This window comes from Berghia stephanieae, chromosome 10 (assembly GCF_034508935.2).
Source record: "Berghia stephanieae isolate SIO BIC M18660-M18661 chromosome 10, UCSD_Bste_1.3, whole genome shotgun sequence".
In the NCBI taxonomy this organism is placed as follows: domain Eukaryota; kingdom Metazoa; phylum Mollusca; class Gastropoda; order Nudibranchia; family Aeolidiidae; genus Berghia; species Berghia stephanieae.
This window is the reverse complement of record NC_088369.1, coordinates 3619633-3640317: the sequence shown is the minus strand read 5'-3', so window position 1 is coordinate 3640317 and position 20685 is coordinate 3619633. Positions and strand designations below refer to the sequence as shown.

Here is a 20685-nt window from a genome sequence, read left to right as displayed (position 1 = left end):
GAATGTCGATGCGGCTGTCGACAATCCAAATGGCATATAGTTAAATTCTAACAATCCTAATGGTGATTGAAATGCTGTGTATTTCTTACATGATTCTTTCAGTGGAATCTGCCAGTAACCTCTAGAAAGATCACATTTTGTCATGTATTTTGCTTGAGATAAGGCAGCAAATAAATTCTCTTGATTTGGTATTGGTTCTGCATCAAATACTGTTGCTTCATTTAATTTGCGAAAGTCGATACATAGCCTTATCGATCCGTCTTTCTTTTTCACTACTACTATTGGTGATGAGTATGGGCTTGAAGAATATCTAACTATTCCTGTATCTAGCATATCCTTAACTTCCTTTTCAACTTGTTCTCGTGCGTGAAATGGAATAGGATAGTTTTTCACGTTGATAGGGGTAGATGTGGTTAACTTTATGTCGTGTTCCACTAATGTTGTATGTCCGGGTGCGTCTGTAAAGACTGACTGGTACTTTTCTAATAATGACCTGATTTCTCGTTTCTGACATTCGTTTAGCTGAGGATTGATTGTGACGTCATTAATTGTGCTATTTTTAGAGTTACCGTGTTGTGGGGTGTGTTGTAGTTCGACATCATCGCTGTGAGTTTCGATGATTAATCCTACATTTGCAGCTTCAACATGGTTAAATATTGGTTGTGATAATCTGTCTCTATCGAAATATTTTTTTAGCATGTTTGCATGGAATGTCTTTGTTGTGTTGTTAATTTGAATCTCGTAATTAACACCAGATCGTACTGCTAATACATTGAATGGTCCTTTCCATGTAGCTAAAAGTTTACTCGAGTCATCGGGTAAGAGTATTAGTACTTTGTCACCAATCTCAAATTTTCTTGACTTGCTTTTTCGATCGGAGTATTCCTTGTATTTCTCTGCTTTTTTAGTGACGGATTCCTGTGCTAGCTTACATGTGTCCTCTATTCTGTCTTTCAGGTTTCTTACATATTCGTAAGCAAACATAATTTCGTTATTGTCCTCCTCATTCCCTTTACAAATGTCGGCTACTATATTGATCGGGCCGCGAGGTAATCGTCCATACATCAACTCAAATGGGGAGTAGCCTGTAGATTCTTGGGGTATTTCTCTATATGCAAATAGGATTGCTGGTAAGTATCTGTCCCAATCATCTGGTTTTTCTGCTGACACTTTTCTTAACATATTCTTTAGAGTGCCATTAAATCTTTCACAAAGACCATTTGCTTGGGGGTGGTAGGGAGTTGTGAATGAGTGTTGTATTCCCATGAGTTTCATGGTTTCATGCATCATATGTGATGTAAATTGGGGTCCATTGTCCGACAGTATCTCATTTGGTATGCCTATTCTAGTAAAAATTGTCATCAATGCTTCAGCTATGTGATCCGATGTAGTTGATTTCAATGCTATCGCTTCTGGCCACCTGGTTGCGTAATCGACTAGTGTTAGTATGTGTGTATGGTTTCTATCTGATTTTGTTAAAGGGCCTATAATGTCAATTGCAACTTTTTGAAAAACTTTTTCAATAACTGGGGTTGTCTCTAATGGCAATCTCGGTATTCTGCCTTTTGCGACTCTTCTTTGACATGTGTCACAAGATTTCACATATTCTCGGACGTCTTTAGTAATTCCAGGCCATGTGAAATTCTCGGATATTCTCTTCAATGTGGAAGAGCTCCCAAGATGTCCAGAGGTTATTGAATCGTGCGCTATTCCAAGGATTTTGTTTCTGTAAATACTCGGCGTGACCAGTTGTTTAGCTATTTTGTTTCTTTTCCTATGTAACCTGAACAGAATATCTTTTTCAATGATGTATTCAACTTTTGATTTCGTCCCTTTGTTTGCGATATTGAAATATGAAGTTAAAGTCGGGTCCTTTTTCTGTTCTTCAATGAACGTGTTCCTGTCGAATTGTTGTGGTTCAAGAGAAATAGTCATTGGCTTCTCTGTTGTCTTAGTCATCTTTCTTGTTTCTGTTAGACAAGCTGTTTCTTGGGTCAATGACCATTCTTTTACATCTGTTGGGTTGTCTTTAAGACCTTTTATATTGCCAACAATAACATCAGCGACGGGGTTGGGAAGTATACAGCATTCCACTATTCCTGTATAGTATGGGGTTTCTATGTACACATTAGCTGTTTCAAAGGTTTCGACTGTGCCACTGAATGTGATGCATTGTACCGTTTTTCCAGTTTTGTCTTCGTCATTGATCAAAGATGCTTTTATTCCTACTGTACTGCATCCTGTGTCTCTCAATATTTTGCAATCAGTTCCATTAGCTTTGCCTTCACAAAAAAATAGCGATCCTGATTTGTGAGTTTGTGTTAAAAGTGACATACCTTTCACGCAATACACATTTATATTTTCTCCTGACATTACTCGTGTCTGATTGTTTACACCTGTTTGGAGTGATGCATTTGCAGTTTCTTTTGGATATCCCACGATTTTGTAACATTTGTCTGCTGTGTGGCCTTTCATTCCACAATATTGACATTTAATTATAGGTTTGTTGGTTTTCTTATACTCAGTATTATTGTCAGTGCTATTTCTTGTTTTGTTTTGATAGGGTCGGCTATGGTCTCTATTGAACTGTTTGTTCCATGGTTTGTTACTATGGTCATCCTGTTTCACTTGCGTGTTCCGAGTGATTGATCGGCTCGTCCTATTTGAGTACTGAACTTTAGGTGTACCTGGACTCTGAGCAGCAGCAGCGTAGTATGGTTCCTTCAATGTTCTGCTAAGGGGTGTCAATGGATGTGCGCTGTTAAAGTTTTCTGCGTAGATTTTTAATTTGTCCAAGTTTTCTGGCTTTCTTTCTTTAAAGAATGCGACTAAATCTGGGTTGCAAGCTTGATAGATTCGATTCTTCAGCGTGAGATAGTAAAGGCCTGCAAAGTCGTCTTGTTTTACGTTTGCCAACTCAAGCCACCGATTTAGAAATTGAGTAATTCGGTTCACGAATGTATTAAAGTCTTCTCCACTTTCCGGTTTTGCAGTGTGAAACCTTTCCTGGTAACCATCTTCCGTTAATCTAAATCTTTTTAGTAGAGCGTCTTTAATTTTACCATAATCATCTGCATCTTCAGTTGTTAAGGTATAGAAAACTTTTAGCGGTTCTCCAGATAAGCAGTTAATCAAGGCTGTGGCCCATTTGCTTTCTGGCCAACGATAACCTTTAGCCTGAACTTCGAATCGGTGTAAGAAGGATTCTAGACAGTCTGAGCGTTCATCGTATGTTGGCATGCGTGGAAGTTTCACGAAAAATTCATCACTATTATTATGTTTTCTTTCATGACCGGTTTTTGTTTTTTCAATTTCCAGCATCATTTGGGTCCTTTTGGTTTCTTCTTCTGCTAAAGCTATTTGTCTTTTTAGTTCCCTTTCTTGGGCTCTTTCTTCTCGTTCTTCTCTGCGTATTCTTTCTTCGTGCTCTTTTTCTTCTCTACGAATTCTTTCTTCGTTTTCTTCTCTACGAATTCTTTCTTCATTTTCTTCTCTACGAATTCTTTCTTCGTTTTCTTCTCTACGAATTCTTTCTTCATTTTCTTCTCTACGAATTCTTTCTTCGTTTTCTTCTCTACGAATTCTTTCTTCATTTTCTTCTCTACGAATTCTTTCTTCTTTTCTTCTTTTATTTTCTCTTCGCACCATGAAAATATCCTTTCCTGGGGTATTTCTAAGTCCTTTGCGAGACTTAAGTATCTTTTATATGCTTCCATTTTTGTAATAAATTAGTTACGATGTTTTATATATATTATATTGACAGGATACTGTTACTGACTGTTTTATTTATTTACACTTACTGGAATGAACTGTTCTATTTTTAGAAATCTCTCTCTCTTATTTCAACTTATTATGTATGTTGAATTTGATGCCTTTTATTGTTATATCTTATAAAGCAATGTGTCAATACAATGCGGAGTTATTATGACTTGTGTCAATAACAATGTGTCAATCGCGTGTACTCTAAACTATGTTACTACGAAAAAGGTATCACCAATGTGTGTGACTCGTCGTTAGTTTGTGTACAATTATTCGCAATGATGCTAATATACTAGAGTATGATAACAATAATAGGATGCCAAAATAATCCCAAGTTATCTATCACTAAATATAACACGACGGCTAGTAGACTCCTTTTATTATTATTTAGTTTTTAAAGACTCACTTTTCAGAACATAATATATAAGTGGTTTTCGGTAACAGTAATATGCCAAAAATGCATTTAAAACAAATCACTATGCAAAACAAATCACGATGTCTATAGTTACTATGTGATGCCCAACTCATGTAAAAGAGAATAATGAAGGATATATTTACCAACTCAGTTCGTGGCTGGGACCTCTCTCTTGTTCAATGGTTGTTCAACAATTGTAATTAGGCATTGAAGAGTGTTTAACAGTGATGTCTGAAATACAAAACAATAAAATATCGTAAGATTTACAATAGTTACAAAATGTGTTCACAACACTGAGTGATTGGATGATAGGTGAATGAATCGTTATGGAATGTAAACATATTGAAAACAATTCATGAATGAGGCAAACAACAAAATGAAATGAGTGATATAATAACAAAGTGGACAAGGAATGAATGAATGAATGAAAAACTGAGTGAATAGATGAATGAATGAATGGATAATGTATGAATGAAAGAATGAAGGGAGGAATAAATGTATGAATGATTGGATAAATGAGTGAATAAACGAATGAATGGATGAATGAATGAATGAATGAATGAATAAATAAATGAATGAACAATGAATGGATGAATGATTTATAAATGAATAAATGGATGAAGGAATGAATCAATAAAATGCTATTCAATTTGAATGAAAGAATGAATGGATAAATTGCTATTCCATTTAAATGAAGAAATGAAAAAGAGAAAAAAAAATTAATCCTGTAAATAGGGAGTTCAATTAAAATATGATCAAGTGGGACAATTAAGAGTTTTACAATTTAAACTTTAAAGTTAGATGAAATAGATATAAGTAACTAAATAAATTCAATTCTTTATATGTGTCCCCTCCCGGGTGTCCCCTCCAAAATGTCATGGTCTCAAGTGAGTAAAGAGCTACTCGACTATGCATAAAATATATGTAGAATGAGGCCCCAGAATTTACTAGTTACTATAAATGAAAAACAATTAACGATTTGTTTACAATGAAATAAAAATGATGATGAAATTTAATTAAAAGAGATAAACAGTGATCGTGGCAGTTACAAATAGAGATATGAATATTTTACGTAACTTATAATAATATGTCAGGTTCATAAGTTTACGTTTCCAGGCAGTTGATGGGCTTGGATGATCTATTCCTCTGATAACAGGATTGGACTCGTAAAATTCCACTTCCAGGCAACTGGTAAGGAGTTATAATGTAGTACAGCGGGCTTGGGTTTGATCCTTGAAGATTATACAATCAAAGTTAAAAGCTCCGGCGTCTTAATGGTGTAGATATAATATCTACAAAGTCCCAAAAGATAAAAATCTTACAATATATATATAGGAATAGAGTGACTGGCCGTCCGGCATAGATTGTGGAGAGAAAGTGAGTGTCGAATGTTAGACCTATCAGCTTTTATAATAAGTGGCTACGTGACAGAATGTAGAACGAAAAGTATTCACTAATTAGAAATTAATTCGAGGGAAGGCTATAAAAGGAAAGACGATCTAATATTAGAAGGTAAAGTTTATCTAGGCCTACCGAAATATAACTGGAGTGAGATGAATTCAGTTCTTAATAAAATAAAATTTAATAAGATAATTGTGAACAATCTTTACTGTGACAGTAATAGTAACAGTAATAGTAACAGTAATAGTGACAGTAATAGTAAAAGTAGCAGAATTAGTAATAGTAATAGTAACAGCAATACTAACAGTAGTAGTAACAGTAATAGTAACCGCAATAGTAGCAGTAATAGTAACAGTAATAGTACTAGTAATAAATCTTTATTGTCCACAACATGGAAAATATTTAGTGGTTTACATTGGTCGAACAGTTTATGTAATGAACATTAATAGAAATGCGTGGATCTTATAATAATATGATGATCTCATAACAAATTCACTTCACAATGCACACAGACATCTTTTATAAATTAATACAAGGGAACACACTGTTTTTATGCTTTGAAATTGAGACTGGTTGTCATCGTATTCACAGTTACTATTCGAATCACTCACTCCTCCTTTAAAAAAAGAAATAAACAAAAATGAATAACAAAATACCAAACACTCACTGAACGTTTCAGGCTCAAAATCCTTCTTCAGCAAACCACAACAAAAATCCAATAAAAACAGAAATACATTAGTAAATTCCAGATTGACGACATAAGCATTTTGTACGTCCTCTCCGTTGTAGAAAAAATCTTGGAAAGTAAACACAAAAAAGCGTTCGATTTGTAACTAAGTGTAACTATGCAGTTTAGTAACACTTTGACTTCTTCTTCAATACATTTTAAAATGGACTTTAGCCCTTTCCTTACCAACTACAGCAAAATCGTCACATTCGTTACGATACAACCAACATTTTCTTACTCAAATTTCTCTTATACATCATAAAATTTAAATAAAATGAACCGTGTGTTATAGAGCATGTTTTGCTAAAAAAGTATTTATCGCAAGAACTTGCTGCTATTGTGCTTGAGTGATAAAAATATATTTTTGTGTTAGTTGGGTGTGAGGTTTTGGGGAAAATCCTGAAAATGGCTGGTAAGGAGAGAGTTAAACTTTAAAATAAGGACCTGGCTGGAAACGATGTTGTTTTTGTCTCAAACAATTGTGATAGCGCTTTATAATTATCTAGGCGTCATGTCTCGTTCTAGATGTTAAATAATGTTGTTGCTGGCTTAAAATTGGGTTCAATAGTCTGATGTCACGTTGCACAGCAACGGCGGCCATCGTGGTTCTAAATCAAAGAAAATCTGTACTTTTTATTCTTTATGCTGGCTAGAACTTTTCTTATGTCTTGTGATCAGAATGTATAAAAGTCAAAACTTGATCAAATTTATGTTTTTTTTTCCTCTGGGTACGCTTTTATGCTCGTCGGAAAAAAATATTTCAGAAGGTCGTCGGCCATTGTTCCGATAGTTTAGAGCCAGTTACTAAGTTACCTGCGTCATTACGAGGGAAGTGACGTTACGACTGTTGAAGCGTATTACCCTTATAGCCTTGTCAAATCATAAATAACAAAACTGGAGGCCCAAACTAAGTCTTACAAAATGTTTTGTTGTTTGTTTTTTTCAAAGTGTTGCAGATTTTAAGTACCTAGTTTGCCCCAACATTAGTAATAAATAATAACGTGAAGTTGAATGTAAGCTTCAATTTAATTACAAAAACAGATCAAATGAACGTTTCGGGTTTCCCCTTTGTCAACAAAACAGGATGATTGAAACACCACAGATGAATGAGATGATGTGGTAGTGGCGTAGGAAACCCGAAACGTTCATTTGATCTGTTTTTGTAATTAAATTGAAGCTTACATTCAACTTTACGTTATTATTTATTTCTTCGAGCTTCGAACAGCAACATTTACACTATCCAACATTAGTATCATTGTGAGTCAATTGGTCACACAGCACCACGGCTATGTGGTCTAGTGGTATAGCACTCGCTTTCGGATCGGAAGGTCCTGGGTTCGAGCCTCGCGCTTGGCGCATAGTTTGAGTCCTTGGAAAAAGGTTCTTTATTAACATTCTCTCACCGCACTCAGGTGTAAAATGAGTACCTGGCCGTTAACAGCGTTGTCTTTGTCCGAAAATTGTAATATCACCTAACAGTCGTCATGTCCCTCCCTACATGTTAAATGTTGCTGTTGACCAGGTACCCCTTGTAAAGCGCTTTGAGCACATTTAGAGGATATTGCGCTATATAAAGCTAAAAAAAATCCCTCAATAATAAACAGTAAACTGCCGCATTCTGAAAAAAAATGGTCTATAAAAATTTGGCCAGATAACTCGTACTTGTCCTTTGCGAAGTCCAAGGTTTGAGAGTTTTAGCCAAGACGAGGGTCATTAAAAATTGAACATGATCAATGTTTGAAGGACGAGTTTTCTGGCCAAATATTTTAAATATGTATCTTTGCATCCAGAGTACGGCAATTAGCGTATTAATGAATGTCAGAAAGCTTTTTAGACTATTAATTGTCGGATAGGGAATGAGAATAGCGGAAGAGTAGCGTCCCTTGATAGGACGTTACCGAAGGAGAAGTTATTAGAGAGAGAACGTCAATATGGTTTTGCGCATGCGTGTCTCGTCCTCGCTTCCGATGAAAGCGGCATGAGACACTTCACCGAAAGCGAGGACGAGAGAGACGCATGCGCAAAACCAGGTTGACGTTCTCTCTGTAAGGCGACGTCCAAACAAGAGACGCTACTCTTCCGAAAATCTCATTCCCTGTAATTAATCGTACTGTCAGAGTCTGTAGGGGGCCCGTTAGCTCAGTCGATAGAGCATTTCCTTCACATACACAAGAACCGAGATCAATCATGCCTGGTACGGTCGATTTTTTTTTTTGCGGTGCCTTACTGCGGATGACGCCTGGGTTATTCAAATGTTCCTTTGGAAAAGACCCTAGAGGCAAATTCCCCCCTATGGGATGAATAAAGGGAATTTTATTATTATTTGTTAAAAATATATTTGTTTGATTAAAGTTGTTCCTGTTAGTTAAAAAAACCAACTTTTCTTGTCTCACTTTCAGATCATCTGCTCTTGTCCAGGATGGAAGTTATGAGACAGAGCATGCTGGACCATATGTCCGGCTTCTCAGAAGTGCGGAAAGAAGACGACCGTTCGACAAACTGGCAACTGGCTTGATCGCCAAAAGATCCCTGGATACGGACGATGCTGGATTCACGGCAGAAGACAGTGTTGACGGTGGATTGGACGTAAAACGAGCACCATTCGGAAGTATTGCATCTGGTTTAGTTGGAAAAAGGACCCCTTATGATGGAACTGACTCTGAATATGTAGGAAAAACTGATCCGTATGGCGTCATTGACAGTGGGTTGTTTGATAAAAGCGAACGGTATGATAACAATGATTCTGAGCTTGAAGAGAAAAGGGCTCCTTTTGGTAGTATCGGATCAGGGCTTGTTGGAAAAAGGGCTCCGTTTGGTAGTATCGGATCAGGGCTTGTTATAAAAAGGGCTCCATTTGGTAGCATTGCTTCTGGGTTGGTGGGAAAAAGGGCTCCTTTTGGAAGTATAGCTTCCGGGCTTGTTGGAAAAAGGGCTCCATTCGGTAGCATTGCCTCTGGGTTGGTAGGAAAAAGGGCTCCATTTGGAAGTATAGCTTCGGGGCTTGTTGGAAAAAGGGCTCCATTTGGTAGCATTGCCTCTGGTTTGGTAGGAAAAAGGGCTCCATTTGGAAGTATAGCTTCAGGGCTTGTTGGAAAAAGGGCTCCATTTGGAAGCATTGCCTCTGGGTTGGTAGGAAAAAGGGCTCCATTTGGAAGTATAGCTTCAGGGCTTGTTGGAAAAAGGGCTCCATTTGGTAGCATTGCATCAGGGCTTGTAGGAAAAAGGGCTCCTTTTGGCAGCATTGCATCAGGGCTTGTTGGAAAAAGGGCTCCATTTGGTAGCATTGCCTCTGGATTGGTAGGAAAAAGGGCTCCATTTGGTAGTATTGCATCTGGGCTTGTTGGGAAAAGGGCTCCTTTTGGCAGCATTGCATCTGGCCTTGTAGGAAAAAGGGCTCCTTTCGGCAGCATTGCATCAGGGCTTGTTGGAAAAAGGGCTCCATTTGGTAGCATTGCCTCTGGGTTGGTAGGAAAAAGGGCTCCTTTTGGTAGTATTGCATCTGGGCTTGTTGGAAAAAGGGCTCCTTTTGGCAGCATCGCATCTGGCCTTGTAGGGAAAAGATCTTCACATTTTAATGATAATATTTCAGACGAGTTGCCTAGCAAAAAGGAGTAATGTTATAATAACAAATCATTGTAATTCTTGATAGTATGGGAACTGGGTTACTTAGCAAAAGAGAAATGGAAGACCAAAAAGCGCAGATTGTTGACAATGATAAAATCAACGATTCATAAACGGAGCAGATTAAAACTGAAACAAATTGATGCTCTCGAGAATGGTTTTGATAATATTAGACCAGAAATGTAACATCTTACTCTAGGCCTATAAAAAAAACCTTTAGCCTTCTCCTTACCAGTCATTTTCAGAATTTTCACCGAATCTTTGCACGCACACAAATACAAAAATAGAATTTTCTTACTCAACCAGAAAAGCAACAAGAAAATTCTATACGTTATATTTGTTACAAAACGGTGTCAAGATGTTATGGCTATAAAAGCAACAAATTTTCTTTAAATTTTGTGATGTGCAAAAGAAATCAGAAAAATAATTTTGTTGGCGGTATCGTAACGAATGTGCCGATTTTCCAACGGTTGGTAATGGGAGGGTTTACACACTGAAGAATGGTTTTCCAAAACTATCTACTCCGTTTTTACCCTTTTTGTGATATAGAGGATCCCCCCCCCCCTATAATTTCTCATTCGGTCTATTATTTTATATATTTAAACTTCAAATTCACACAAATCTAGGGAGATTATTGTTGATGCTTAAAATAATGTTTACGTTTAAATTTATCTCTTGGTTGGAAAACCGCTTAAAGTAGAAAAATCGACTTAACGAGTTTTTGAAAACCAGCCTTCACATATTTACAGTAATGTTCTTATTTATTATACAGTTTTTGACCCAATATTGGATTTTTGGACCGGAGATCTTGCCCTGATCTTGGGAGGGCTATATCCGAGGTCAGGATATATTCAAGGTCATAGTTAAAAACTGTATTATAACACCCAATTTCTTATAAAATTATCGTTAAAGTCAGTAACTATAAAAATATCAGAAGGTTAAATTTAATTTTCAAGTAAGTCGAGATTAGAAGTAGATTTCAGTTCAGCTATTTTAAACTTGTAAAGTTTAAATAATATAAAAGGCATCCCACTGTTGCGTATTACTCCCCTTTGTTTATATTATATTAAGTGACTTAAAAAATTATGGTGACCCAACTCAATACAATTTCAATTCGGTGCGAGGTGAAATTAATGGTAACGTCAAATAAGATGCATTTTTGACTGGTTTATTTACTAAGACGGAGAGTAGAGGGATGCTATAATTACATACGATTGTTACACGCTTGCTTTTTGGAAGTCCGGACGTGTTCCCAAACTTTGCACGAGCTTGCGAGTGGGCGTTGGGAACAAAGTTCGAACTCCAAAGAGCAAGAGTGTAAGAAATCTTTTATTCTCCCCCTCAATCAATTCCAAATTCTTTGTGTTTGAATAAAAGATATGTTCAAAAACATTTAAATAATATCTACTTCTTTCTAAAGAATCTGATTTTTAGTGAAATTTACGCTTAATAATCTGACGTCACAAATTATTATATTTAGTAAACATGTTTTCATTACACGTTATTATTTAGGGAGAAGGGTTTTATAATGTATTATAACTGTTATAACGATTTCAGTTTGAAGTTCGAAGGATTAAATAACAGTAGACAAATGAAACATAGACTTCAATGAATGTAATCACTGTGATGAATTTATTCTAAACTTTGGCCTGCGATTTTTTAAAGAAACGTGTAAAAAATGTTCGTTTGTATGAATTTTTTTTTCAATCTGTGAAATTGTGTTGCAAATTTGTAAATCTAGATTAATGCGTACTCATTTGCAGGTCTGACAACCCACTTTATTATGGGCTTGTTGTTGTTATGGAATTCTAAAAATAATGACGGAAAATATTGTCCATTACAACAATGTTAAACTAGGCCCATAATAATTACGTTCGGATGTCAGACCTGCATATTATGCACACGTTGGTATAGATCTATGTTGAGTTCTGGAATCATTGAAATATCAATACACGTATTATCTAAGTAGGAAGAACGCATAGCAATGACGTAATTTTGTCACAGTATATTTTCACAAGGGAAAGATAGTATGCGCTCGGCTAAGAAACTCACAACATTGCCATCCGGAAGTTTAACGGACCAACACACAACATTATGTGCAACCTTGACCGCTTTAAGTCTGGTTGGTACAGTTTAGTGAAAATTACTCATAAACACGGATGGCAAAAAGCAATAACAAATACATGAGGGACGTCAATATCAAATTATCTATACTGATGTTATACAGAAAAGACAACAGGTATATAGATTTTAATTATCTAGTTTAAACTCCTCTTACGACCAAATCGAATAACATTTACAATCCTCATAATAATGATATAGAATAATAGATTATTACGTAATAAACTAGATTTACATATTACATTTTTAGTTAAAATACTAAAAATTCTTCTATAATTATCTAGTCAAAGAAGTAAAAATAATATATTTCTCTGTCTAAACACATATATAATAAGGAGAAGGGAAGGGTCTAAAGTTTAAACCCTCTTATTCTCTTCATTTAATGGATATTCTGTAGATTTTACTTATCAAACGTTATAAAGTTATGGCAATTTCTCTTTATTTAATGAATATTTTATAGACTTTACTTATTAAACGTTATAAAGTTATGGCAATTTCTCTTTATTTAATGGATATTTTATAGACTTTACTTATTAAACGTTATAAAGTTATGGCAATTTCTCTTTATTTAATGGATATTTTATAGACTTTACTTATTAAACGTTATAAAGTTATGGCAATTTCTCTTTATTTAATGGATATTTTATAGACTTTACTTATCAAACGTTATAAAGTTATGGCAATTTCTCTTTATTTAATGAATATTTTATAGACTTTACTTATTAAACGTTATAAAGTTATGGCAATTTCTCTTTATTTAATGGATATTTTATAGACTTTACTTATTAAACGTTATAAAGTTATGGCAATTTCTCTTTATTTAATGGATATTTTATAGACTTTACTTATCAAACGTTATAAAGTTATGGCAATTTCTCTTTATTTAATGGATATTTTATAGACTTTACTTATTAAACGTTATAAAGTTATGCAATTTCTCTTTATTTAATGGATATTTTATAGACTTTACTTATTAAACGTTATAAAGTTATGGCAATTTCTCTTTATTTAATGGATATTTTATAGACTTTACTTATTAAACGTTATAAAGTTATGGCAATTTCTCTTTATTTAATGGATATTTTATAGACTTTACTTATTAAACATTATAAAGTTATGGCAATTTCTCTTTATTTAATGGATATTTTATAGACTTTACTTATTAAACGTTATAAAGTTATGGCAATTTTCTTATTTAATGGATATTTTATAGACTTTACTTATTAAACGTTATAAAGTTATGGCAATGTTTCTTCATTTAATGGATATTTTATAGATTTTACTTATCAAACGTTATAAAGTTATGGCAATTTTTCTTCATTTAATGGATATGTTATATATTTTACTAGGCAAACGTTATAAATGTCAATTTCTCATCATTTAATGGATATTCAATAGATTTTACTTGGCAAACGTTATAAAGTTATGGGAATTTCTCTTCATTTAATGGATATTCAATAGATTTTACTTGGCAAACGTTATAAAGTAATGGCAATTTCTCGTCATATAATGGATAATCTATAGATTTTACTTATCAAACGTTATAAAGTAATGGCAATTTCTCGTCATATAATGGATAATCTATAGATTTTACTAATAAACGTTATAAAGTTATGGCAATTTCTCGTCATATAATGGATAATCTATAGATTTTACTTGGCAAACGTTATAAAGTTATGGCAATTTCTCGTCATATAATGGATAATCTATAGATTTTACTAATAAACGTTATAAAGTTAAGGCAATAAATTATTTCATTTATTAAAAAGTAATAACGTCATTGAATACTATCTAGACGTCTATACGATTCTTACACTTTTGCTTTTTGGAATTCTGGACGTGTTCCCAACCACTGCACGAGCTTGCGAGTGTGTGTTGGGCATAAAGTTAGAATTCCACAACGCAAGAGTGTAAGAAATCATAATCATCTATTCTACCCCTAAATCGATTCGTATTTCGTCATCTTTGAATAAAAGACATTTTCAAAAACATTTAAAAGATGCTTCTTTTTAAAGAATCGATTTTTAGTCAAATTTAATTATTTATAATCTGACGTCACAAATTATTATTCTAAACTTGATATCATTACGCGTGACTATTTAGGGAGAGAGGTGGAATTATACTGTTTATATGTTGTGATACTATTATTAGAATGAAATATTATACTTTTTAAGTTTTTAAAATGTTCTATTAAAATGATAATCTATGACATTTTAAGAAATGGGTAATGAAAATTACAAATTACACAATCAAAAATCTTTTTTAAAATTAACGTACTCGCATCCTACTATTGTAAGACTTATTGTCTATATGTGACCCTTCGCCTCAAAACGGTATTAAGTCGGGTTGGTTAAGATGTTGAAAATTGAATTTATGATCAGAAATATCAGACTTGTGTTGAGTTTGTATGTTTTACTGAAGAGAATGGATACCATATTTTAGAGTGCTAATGCCAACAATTTATATGTTTGACCAGTTTAACATTAAATTCGGCTTTTAAGCATATGGTTCGTTCCGACATAATACCTTTTTGAGACGATGGGTCACATATGTTGTGTAAAAAATTCCAAAATATTAGGATAAGCAGGAAATAAAACAGCCTTGATGCTGACACGTTCCAATCTTTTCTCCTTTATTATTATCTAATTATAATTTATATAAATGATTATAAAAACTGTGCATATTAATTTTGTTTGTGCTTGTTGCATTGCTTGTTTGTGTCTCCTTTATTTTCAACACACACACACACACACACACACACACACACACACAAAAAGAAATCTACATTACGAGATTATCTATCTACAATATCCAACTGGCAAAAAAAAAAAGAAAACTGTAAAAAAAAATCTTTAAAAGAATAATATTTGTCTGACACACTCAGAAAATATGTGACCCTCGTCTCAAAACGGTATTAAGTCGGGGTGATTAAGATGCTTGAAATGGAATTTGTAGCCAGAAATTAATATCATGCTGAAGTTGAGTTTATATGATTTATAGACGAGAAGGAATATCATATTTTACTGTACTAAATACAAACATTTTGACCAGTTTAACTATAATTTGACTTTTTAGCATCTGGTCCATCTCGAGATAATACCGTTTTGAGAGGTTGGGTCACATATACAAGTTATGGTAGAAAACTCATCCTTCAAATAAAAATCCATTAAAATTACAATGATCTTGTCAAAAACTCTTAAACTTATAATGTTTCAGGTTTCAGCGTTCTTGGTAACACGAGATAAATAAGTAACAATGGGAAATTGAATGTAAGCTTCAATTTAATATACGAAAAGAGATAACAATGAACGTTTCCGGTTTCCCCTTTATCAAAAAATCAGGATGAATGAAACATTACAGATAATATTGGGCTTTCCCCTTTATCAACAAAACAGGGTGATTGATCCAGGCGTCAGCCGCAGCAGTATAACGGCGCAAAATTGAGCTAAGTCGAGATGGCGACTGACAAGGCCACAAGGTCAAATAGCTCAGCGGTGGGTAATCGAACTCGGTACCTTTCGTCGGATACGAAGCAAAGACCGTGCCACTGAGTCACGCTGCCCCCCCATAATATTGCTGCCTATATTATGTTGACAGCCAAAATACAAATATTTTGTTTCACGGTAGGTCATAATTTCATGCCTTTTAATATTGATTCTTATATGTGACCCTTCGCCTCAAAACAGTATTAAGTCAGGATGGCTAAGATATTTAAAATTGAATTTATAGCCAGAAATATCAGACTTGTGTTGAGTTTGTATGTTTTATTGAGGAGAATGAATACCATATTATTTTAGGGTGCTAATGCTAACAATTTATATGTTTGACCAGTTTAACATTAAATCGGCTTTTAAGCATATGGTTCGTTCGGACATAATACAGTTTTGAGACGATGGGTCACATATTTTAACAAATAAACTAAAACTACTGGTCTGTTTTGGTTGGATTTGGAACAAGCTATCAAAAACACCTGGCATATGATATGATTAAAAGCACCTCCTTCTGGTTACATTACCCATACCAACAACCGTGTTATGTAATCAGAAAACAACGAGATTACTTCTGCTCAAATACTCCTCTGTACAATGAAATAATTTTTTATAGATGCTGTGCGCTTGGCTAAGAAACTCACAACATTGCCATCCGGAAATATAACGGACCAACACACAAAACTATAATATGTAACCTTAAACTTTTATAGCCTGGTTATAGCAGTTTAGAGAGAATTGCTCATGAACATGGATGGCAAAAAAAAAAAAAACCCAAAATAAACCCCAAAAAAACAAACAACCAATAACAAAGACTTGAGTGACGTCAATTTTTAATTTTTTAAAGTCTATTTATAAGTTAACGAAGAAGGTTACGGAAAGTTGGACGTCATTGAGAACTAACCACCCAACCAGAGGTCTAAAACGAACCCAAAAAAAAAAAAAAAAAAAAAAAAATCTGAGTAACATTAACTTTGTGGCAATAAAATGATAGATATAATGTTTTATTATTGTTATTATTTTGTTGTTTGTCATTAACAACTGTTGAGTGGGTAGATGGACTATAGATAGTATGCGCTTGGCTAAGAAGCTCATAACATTGCCATCCGGAAGTATAACAGACCAACACACAAAACTGTGTGTATCCATGAACGTTTATAGTCAGGTTAATACAGTTCATTGAGCATTACTCATAAACGCGGATGGCAAAAAACAATAACAAAGGCCTGAGTGACGTCATCTTCGAACTATCTATAATTTATTGTTGATTGTTTATTTTGTTTGGGTTTTTCTTTTTCTTCTGATTGTTGTTTTTTTATGTTACCCACATGTTTCTATTAGTTGCTCATATCGTTCACATGATACATTTTGTAGTAAATTTGATTTGATTTTGTTGAATAAAGACATGGAATTCTATGATTTTATAAGTGACTTTTTGATGTTGTTGCTGTTGTTGTTGTTGTTGTTGTTGTTGTTGTTGTTGCTGTTGTTGTAACTGGACATTATCTAGATTCCTCCTCCCTGCCCTCCTCCACCTCCGCTTCCACCTCTTCCTCCTCCTCCTCCTCTTCCTCCTCCTCCTCCTATCTCTATCTTTCTCTCTTTCACCCTCTCTCCGCCTCTCTCTCTCTCTCTCTCTCTCTCTCTCTCTCTCTCTCTCACACACACACACACATTATTGATCTATATATCAACCAAACGATCTGTCATTCTCTATATCTATGCCTGTATCTATCTTTCTATCAATCCATCTATCAACCTTCTACAAACTGATATATCCACCTTTCTATATTTTAATCTATGTCATTCTTTTTATCACTTTTTATCATTCTTTTACTTTGTTCTCTTTCTGTCTTAGGTTTTTTGAAAGGGGGGGGGGGGTGTATTGATTTTTGGGGTTGTTTGTTGGGGGGGGGGGGGATTTTTTTGTTTGTTCTTTTTTTATTGAGGGGGGGGGGGTGGGGGAAGGATTATTTTGCTAATGGGTGATTGTCGTCAAAATTTTAGCTCATAAGATTTTGTGAAAAAGCACCACCAACGTTAGCAATATGGAAGAAAAGTCATGACATCAAACCCTCTAGTCTTTTGGTTCCTAAATCATTGGGAGAGTGTAGTGTGTAACGAGTCCATTGGAATACTAATAATGAATAGGTTATATAAAGGTGGCATAAATAATATTGCAGCTCATTTTGCTGAAAAACATTCTGTATAGATAGTATGCGCTTGTCTAAGAAGCTCATAACATTGCCATCCGGAAGTATAACGGACCAACACACATAACTGTGTGTATCCATGAACGTTTATAGTCGGGTTAATACAGTTAAGTGAGCATTACTCATAAACGCGGATGGCAAAAAAACAATAACAAAGACCTGAGTGACATCATCTTCGAACTATCTATACACACGGCTACGATCACAAGGAAGGAAGTGAAAGATGACTCATCGTCTTTAATACTCTTCAATAGTCGTAACGTCACTAATGACGCATGGTAACTTAGTAACACTGGCTCTAAACTATCGAAACAATGGCGGACGCCCGTATGAAATATTTCTCCGGCGAGCATAAAAGCGTATCCAGAGGAGAAAAAAAACATAAATTTGATCATGTTTTTGACTTTTACACATTATGATCACAAGGAATATGAAAAGGGAATGAAAAGTTCTAGCCAGCATGAAGAATAAAAAGTAATGATTTTCTTTGTTTAGAACCAATATGGCCGCTGTTGCTGGGCGACGTGACATCAGACTATTGAATCCAATTGGTGCTGAAAGTAACCCGATCCTATTCGTTGTACCCAGACTAAATAAATATCGACACATGAAACATAGGGGCCATTTCCGTATAGATAGTATGCGCTTGGCTAAGGAGTTCACAACATTGCCATCCGGAAGTATAACGGATCAACACACAAAACTTTGTGTAACCATGATCGTTTATAGTCTGGTTAATACAGTTCAGTGAGCATTACTCATAAACGCGGATGGCAAAAAACAATAACAAAGACCTGAGTGACGTCATCTTCGAACTATCTATAGATAGTATGAAGATGACGTCACTCAGGCCTTTGTTATTGTTTTTGCCATCCGCGTTTGTGAGTTGTTCTCACTAAACTGTATTAACCAGACTATAAATGTTCATGGTTACACAGAGTTTGTGTGTTGGTCCGTTATACTTCCGGATGGCAATGTTGTGAACTCCTTGGCCAAGCGCATTCTATCTATTAGTTGTACCGAGACTAAATAAATACCGACACATGAAACACTAAACGGTCATTTCAGTATAGATAGTATGCGCTTGGCTAAGTAGTTCACAACATTGCCATCCGGAAGTATAACGGATCAACACACAAAACTTTGTGTAACCATGACCGTTTATAGTCGGGTTAATACAGTTTAGTGAGAAGTACTCATAAACGCGGATGGCAAAAAAAAACAAAAAACAAAAAAAAACAAAGACCTGAGTGACGTCAACTTCGAGCTATCTATATGGGGTTTTTTTTTGGTCAAGTCCGTAAGCATTCATTTGAGTAAAGATAGTATGTACAAAAGCAAAATACAAATCATTAAATAAATATTGACACATGAGACTTCGGGGCCATTTCCGTATAAATAGTATGCGCTTGGCTAAGGAGTTCACAACATTGCCATCCGGAAGTATAACTGACCAACACACAAAACTCTGTGTAACCATGACTTATTATAGTCAGTTTAATACAGTTTGGTTAACATTACTCAAAAACGCGGATGGCAAAAAACAATAACACAGACTTGAGTGACGTCAACTTCGCACTATGTATAGATAGTATGCACTTGGCTAAGAAGCTCATAACATTGCCATCCGGAAGTATGACGGACCAACACACAAAACTGTGTGTAACCATGAACGTTTATAGTCAGGTTAATACAGTTCAGTGAGCATTACTCATAAACGCGGATGGCAAAAAACAATAACAAAGACCTGAGTGACGTCATCTTCGAACTATCTATAGAAGGAACGAAGTTGACGTGAAATCAATCTTTGTGATTGTTTTAGCCAGCCATTTTTATGAGTAGTTCTCACTAAATTGTATTACTCAAGAGTTTAAACGTTCAAGGTTATACACATAGATTTGAGTTTTGGTTTTGATAGTGTGCGCTTGGCTAAGAAGCTCACAACAATGCCATCCGGAAGTATAACGGACCAACTCACAAAACTATGTGTAATCTGAAACGTTTATAATCTGGTTAATACAATTCAGTGAGAATTACTCATAAACGCGGATGGCAAAAAAAAACAACAACAAAGACTCGAGTGACGTTAACTTCATTCTATCTGTATTGAGGTCACTCAGGTCTGTGTTATTGGGGGGTTTTTACATCCATTTTTCATGAGTAATTCTCACTAAACTGCATTGACAAGACTAGAAACGTTCAAGTTGATACATTGTGTTTTACGTCCGTTTTTCGCAGGTCTTTGTAATTGCTTTTTGCCTTCCATTAGTAATTTTCACTAAAGTGCATTAACCAGACGATACAGGGTTCAAGGTTATACAAAGTCTTGTGCGCTTGTCCGATATATTTCTGAATTGCAATGTTGTGAGCATTTTAACCAAGCGCACAACATCAATATCCGACTGACGTATGTTGTGAGTCTTTTTTATTTGTTTTTGTTTTTGTTTTGTTTTTTTGTTTTTCTTCGGGTTTTTTTTTTTTTTGGGGGGGGGGGCATGGGGGCTATTTTTAGCATCAATAAATATTACATGTAAACATTATGAGGTAGAGGATGTTTACCGACTTGACGTTGTCTGCCATAGATGCGATTCGACTGCGATTAAAACCCTATTGAGTGAATGCGTTATCTACCAAATTCAGTACGTCAGTTTGTGGACAAAGTAAAAGGACAATGACCCCTCCACACGTGACTGGTATCTCGGTGGTCAGGCTTGTATTTTAAATGATTTGTGTGATTTTGTGAGTTTTGTTCACTCGCATAGATAGTAAGAATCTCATAACATTGCCATCCGGAAGTATAATGGACCAACAAACAAAACTCCGTGTAACCATGAACGTCTATAGTCTGGTTCATACAGTTAAGTGAGAATTACTCATAAGTGTGGATGGCAAAAAAAAAAACTCAATAACAAAGACACGAGTGACGTCATCTTCGTTCTA

At 34.9% G+C, this 20685-nt stretch overlaps 1 protein-coding gene across 1 annotated transcript in view; it reads left to right on the top strand.

The window, feature by feature from the left end:
* LOC144956093 (uncharacterized) overlaps positions 1-16948 on the top strand; it is a 137241-nt gene extending 120293 nt beyond the window's left edge. The window contains exon 3 of the mRNA XM_078886440.1: positions 8702-16948. Within this exon, the coding sequence (XP_078742566.1) occupies positions 8702-9917 (1216 nt within the window). The 3' untranslated portion in view covers positions 9918-16948. The remainder of the gene's footprint in view (positions 1-8701) is intronic.
* Positions 16949-20685: the final 3737 nt, after the last annotated feature.